This window comes from Botryllus schlosseri, chromosome 12 (assembly GCF_051294905.1).
Source record: "Botryllus schlosseri isolate E-star chromosome 12, Bs_hap1, whole genome shotgun sequence".
Taxonomy (NCBI): Eukaryota; Metazoa; Chordata; class Ascidiacea; order Stolidobranchia; family Styelidae; genus Botryllus; species Botryllus schlosseri.
The window spans coordinates 6,280,567-6,286,578 of NC_137247.1; the positions used below are offsets into that span (position 1 = coordinate 6,280,567).

At 40.8% G+C, this 6,012-nt stretch overlaps 1 protein-coding gene across 2 annotated transcripts in view; it reads left to right on the plus strand.

Moving 5' to 3' along the window:
- The window catches only part of LOC145452579 (uncharacterized), a 260,305-nt gene that overhangs the window by 5,956 nt on the left and 248,337 nt on the right, over positions 1 to 6,012 (plus strand). The window contains exons 6-15 of one of the 2 annotated variants that reach the window (XM_080330769.1): positions 170 to 325; positions 387 to 427; positions 563 to 691; positions 1,072 to 1,259; positions 2,667 to 2,921; positions 2,975 to 3,150; positions 3,339 to 3,468; positions 3,845 to 3,924; positions 4,047 to 4,180; positions 4,337 to 4,502. In XM_080330769.1, coding sequence (XP_080186895.1) covers positions 170 to 325; positions 387 to 427; positions 563 to 691; positions 1,072 to 1,259; positions 2,667 to 2,921; positions 2,975 to 3,150; positions 3,339 to 3,468; positions 3,845 to 3,924; positions 4,047 to 4,180; positions 4,337 to 4,502 — 1,455 coding nt within the window. Of the gene's footprint in view, positions 1 to 169; positions 326 to 386; positions 428 to 562; positions 692 to 1,071; positions 1,260 to 2,666; positions 2,922 to 2,974; positions 3,151 to 3,338; positions 3,469 to 3,844; positions 3,925 to 4,046; positions 4,181 to 4,336; positions 4,614 to 6,012 lie in introns of those variants that run through there. The other variant, XM_080330768.1, reaches the window with a different exon arrangement.

A 6,012-nucleotide genomic window follows, 5' to 3' on the forward strand; every position in this document is an offset into this window, starting at 1 on the left:
GAATAATTTTCTAAACGCACACAATGTATTTGTGGTCTCATTAGTGATTTTACATCCGTCACGAAAACGCGCTAATCGAGTAGAAATTTAGGACTTTACCTTCACTCACTTTGATTATCTCTGATCATTACACTGTATGATGGTTAGGATGATGTCTTTGCAATTCCAGGATCACGCAGTTTGTAGTTATTGGACCTCGAGGATTGATCGCGCATCCCGTCACAAGTGGCGGACAGCTTTTGTACTCATCATATCTAGTTTGGACTCCGGAATCCTGTCCGGACGGACAGCATGCTGTCTGCTACTTCGCCATGGATTCGAAAGGGTCGATTGAGTGATATTGTAAATTAATATTGTAAATTAATATTGGTCTATATCGGTTACAGGATGTTTGGAAATCAGATATGCTTCACAGTAATCGTCACAGGTGAGGTTGCATTACAATTTCCCTGAACAAATACGGGGGTTCGTGATGTTGCTTGGGTTACTGAGCTAACCCGCGAGCCAGGCTAATACTGTTGATTTTTACTGATATTTTGACTATTCGACCGCTTACATTCAGCTTCGTCGAACCCGTGCTCTGTTAACAACGGAGGCTGTAGCGATATTTGCATGCCTACGGAGCTGTACCGGAAATGTTCCTGTTATAATCCGTGTTGGAGCCTGGACATGGACATGTCCACTTGTATTCGTGAGTAATATATTTATTCTGATATTTGTTGGCCCAAAACAGAGGGAAACCAAGTGCTTGCTTGTACGCTAAAAGCATATGTACATATGGATGCCTCGTTGGTCTGTGACGCTGCGGTCAGTGTAATCGTTATTAGATCATATTGAATTATATGCCGAAGTCTGCATGCAATCGAGCATGATTATGTAAACACAGGTTTTGTGTGTTTGTTTGATAGTCATGGTGTTTCGGCTACACTGGTCACTTTACACCCGCCTTGATAAACCTCCATCACTTAGGCAGGATTTCTTGAGTCTACCCATTGGCGTTGCTGCCGTAGATTATAGGCCTACCACTACAATATCTCGCCACATAACCACCGGTTCTGACGTTTCCTGTAGCTGACATGGATGTTGCTTGTGATGGACAATCGGTAACGGTATCGGTCACCGACTGCGCAAGAAATGGCACTATGACTCATGATAAATCGACAGGAATTTCCATGAACGAATGTCAAACTTCTTCTTCACAAATTGGTAACAGAGTAGTTCTGAAATGGAACGTGTCGTCGTGCGACATGGCATACTGGGTAGGTGCATATTGCTTATAATTGGAAATGCTCTTATGGAATCGATTTTGTGACTGTGTAATGTGAAATATACAAAATCGGTATAAAATATTGGAATAATATTGTTTGTTTTTTTCAAGTTGTATAATTACGCCATACTTGCGTAAATACTTTCCAAAAACATGTTGTATGATCCTACGGACGAATACCACCCGATATAGCCGACGTGTACGATATGGGATGGTTGGAACCTTTGATTTAGTCGGTTAAATAGATCATTAGTAAGGAATGAAAAAATATTGGATGTTCTGATGATGATGACCGCCGAACGTAAAAAGGCTGCATGACGATGTAGTCCTGTCCTGACTAAAGATATTTTCAGACCGTCACAATCAACTATGGGGTCACAATTGAATATTTGTGACGAAATCGCTTAAAAATGTTTTGAAAAAAGCCCCTGTTTTTTTTTAAATAGATTTTTGTTTTAAATGCAAACCTCCCCTCGATGCGCAGATCTCGGGTGTATGAAACGATAATATTTGGTCTCCGCTTCCGCCATTGCCGCCTAAAAGGGCATTTATTACAAATAGGCTGCATCGATACGTATTTGTGCGACATGTGGCTCCTACGCGAGACTTTGAATCACTCCCTCCTCGCATATGCCCAAAATACGATTGGCAGCGAGCGTATTTGATTGATTTTTGCTCGAACGTGAACATATAATTAACCATATCTGACCTTCTCGTACGGCCAGCGCTACTAGAAATCCCTCATTTAATTCGCCATGGCCAACAATGCCATAGTTTAAGCCATTCACAGGTAAATGACATGTGACTTGTCACAAAATTTTTGTCGTGGCGCACCAGACCGATAAGCTAATAAGCTCTACATTGCCTCATTTTAACGATTAATATTTTTAATAATAAAAATTGCTATTTATGAGCAAATTGATAAGATAAAGATAAAATCTCTGGTTTTATGCTGTTCCTATTTATCAGGGATTAGGATCAACAATGGTTTGATTACGCCATTTCCAATAGCTCAGTGTACCGGGTCTAACAGGTTTCCAGCCACCGAAAGTGGGATTCTGAAATCGTGCCGGATATAACGGCGCTTAATCTGGATTTATGGGCTATATCTCATTGGCTTTAAATGTGATTGCCTAATGTCATTGGTAGCTAATAAGTTCCGAGTAGATATCCAATTGTAAAACGACCTTAACAATGGAAACTTCTGGCTTAGCAGCTTCAATTCTTCGTAATACGAATAGCCCCCGAGAAGTTACCACGGCTATGCTTTAAGGCAGTCGAAAACAGAAACTGCACATCTAAATCGATTATAGAGTTATATATATTCTAGTAAAAACCTTCATAAACGATAGATATATTTACTATCCAATAATATATAATTTTTTCGTAATTTGCTTAGGTCAATCCAGTTCGTGTTTTGCATGCCGGGCATCTGTGGATGTGGTACAGTTTCGACACCAACTCATCAGTCATAACGCGTGGAGAATATCGCAAAGTCCCTGTTACTTGCCCTTTACCATGGACGACCGAAGTTTCGGCTACATTTGTGCCGGAGCTGCCATTCAGCAACGAATCGTTTCCGATAGAAGTGAATCTGGATGGATTTGGAGATTTGTCGTTCTTTTTCGAATTTTACAATACTGCCGACTATACGGTAATAGTGGTTAACACGACGGCGTCAGATTTATCAATCGCACTGTTTTTTAGCACGTAATGTCTCTAGCTGATTTTCCGATATCGATAACTGTCAGTGATCGATTTTACTTCGCAATTGGAGCCATCGGACGGACAGGATTGACTTTTTTCACTCAGGACTGTACAGCAGAAACTTCGTCTCTGGACCAAGACCGACCACCTTTAACGTACACCTTTTTGAGAGATGGGTGAGTGATTACTTTTAGCAACCATGGCATTAGACAATTTGTGTTCAACACACTCAAATTATTTCGTTCAAACGACAAACTCGCATTCTGTGCTCAGGACGTATGAGTTTCCGTAACGAATTGAGATTGCCTTTTCCGATAGTCGTTAAATGTATATCTATTCATTCCGACAATATATATGTCATTAGATGCTTCATGGATTCCACATTGCGGCGACACGAGACGCCTAATCCGATGGAAGATCGATTGAGCATGGAAGCGTTTGATTTCGCGGAAAAACTCGTAGTGGCGAGGAAATACGCTACGATCGCCCTCACGGTATGTTATTGGCGAGGCCTATATTCATGTCCCGTCCACTGCCCAGCAAGACAACCGCTGATAAGCGACATAGTAGCATGATTACAATGCATGATACATCCATAAGTTACAACGGTCACTTGCTATTAATTATGAGACTTACAAGTGTCCAATGTATAGGCTAATCCATGCAGTAGAATGTTTATTGTTTTTTTTTGACCACTTTAGCCGGATGCTTCAGTCCTTCGGGCTGTAATTTGTCGGTTATTGACAATTTAGCAGTGAACAATAATTTGAAACTATACAATATACCACCTGTTTACATGTAGTGCTACACTGCTTTTACGTATAATAGCGAATTCCTAATGATGCTAATTTGAAGAGTACTCTATTGCAGTGCAGAGTGATGATTTGCGATGCCGCAAATGCAACGACCCGGTGTCAACGAGGGTGTGTTCCACAGAATCGACAGAAAAGGTGAGGAATTCCCTGTTACATTGCCATTGGATTGGTAGACATTGTATATAACTGCAATGATAAACTCCTTGAAATTATCACTGTAGAGTTCTGTACTAGTCATCAATTGTTTGGTGTGATAGATCTGATGATGGTCGATATGAGCCCGGTGAAGACGGTGATGATTTATTTGCACGACCACAGCCGAAGTACCCCGAATCGTCACTACAACGCCTCACTGGGACATTTATCATGATCATGGAACGCGATTGTAAGGGTAAGGGAATATATGACTACTATAAATTGGTTGTTTTCGACTGTAATGTCAATTGCACTACTTTACCAATCGGCAGAAACTTGTACTTCTCTGATATAAATTGAAAACAGGCTTTAACCTTGAATGCAATCATTGAAATGGCCATTTCTTGTTTAGATATTACATCTGCAGCTATCGATTACAGCATATTTTATTGGGCACTCATTGTGATTGGAATAATAATATTTGCACTGATTCTGTACGTGACATACCGTGTTTGGTCTACTGGAAAAAGTCATCCGTCGGCAAGACAAGAAGAAGAAAAGGAGTCTTATTACATTTAGGACATGCATTTTTGTTTACGAATAAGTTTATATTTGACTTGAGTAAGGTTGTTTGTATGTACAATGTTGTTATATTAAAAGCGCAGGATAATTCTCTGCAATATGCACCAAGCAAACGGCCTACAACTTTCAGAATTGCATTATACCGTTGCGTTTTACAGCCTACGCCCCTATTGTGGTGCAGTGCACAGCCACGTATGTATAATCTAATCGGGGAATCGCGTATGTCGTATGTGGATGGAGTCGCCAAGTAGAACTTGAGATAGATCTCGGCTAGTACAAAACTAGAACAATGCGGATGAATAGCGTCGGCCCTTTATATATTGTCAACAGAGACCCCACGTCTGTTTTAACCCATATTTTGGTTGTTCGAGTATCACCCAGTTTTTGGATTGTTCTTCTGGAAATCTCTTTTTTATTGTTAGAATAATATACATCAGGTCATCTGCAGTTCCCAAATTAATGATAAGCTGCTAGATCAGGGGTCATCAACACCGGTTCGCATGCGGCCCGCGACATTACTTAAGATTTCGAAAGAATGCTATGAAAAGCAATTTGAAATGCTGCAATTGATTACGGTTTCAACATATTGCTGTTGTTGTTTCAAAATGTCCAAATTGTTGTTATTTCAAAACTATTCTCCTGTGCCCAACATCAGTATTCCTCACTAACTAAAACGGCTTTGGCGATGGCAACAGCAGTTCACCGAGAGAGAATCAGCTGATATGAACAGACATTAAGCATGGGCATATTGACGTGCAATGGCCCAAACACTGCCAAGACCAATAGACGCTTAGAAAACGGCTTACGGGCTTTTCCATAAATCAAGCTTTACGTGGAGATGGTTTTTCAGCTAGTTACGTCTCTCGCTAGAGTTCAGGATAATATGATATTATTGATCGCTATTTTTGTTGTGTTTGTATTCCTTTGATTATAAATAACTTCTTTTGTGGTATCTATGCCCATCGCTAATGTTGAATAGCAAAGCGTTGTACTGACATGAAGTTTTACAACTTAGCTGCCAAGCTGTGTGGCCTATTATGTAACAATATTGAAGTCATTCGGCCCGCGGCCGCTTCGGAATTAGAAAAGTGGCCCGCGACCCGTTTTGAGTTGGCGACCCGTGTTAGATCATAATGTTACCAAATATACGCACTTCAGTTCGCCATTTTCCATGGATTCCGTCGTTGTAGTAACGGCAGAGGCTTAGGTATAAGGATTCTGGAGTCGCCCTCGGTCTGACTCGAACCCAAAACCGATTGGTGTTGTAGCTGGTAATTATACCACTACGCTATCTCGCCATCTTATAACCCCATGGTGTTGGATAACGGATATATTAGGAGTGCAGCAATCAGTGATTGGATGCCCGAATTCCAGTTTGCAATCATCAGTTTTGTGTATTCATTCTTGACTGCTTGTATACTCGTATTCTTGAATTGTAGCGCAATGTCACTTGAAAGCACGTACTTTAATTTCGTTACGACACGGTGCATTGTGCGCTGCGTTGAA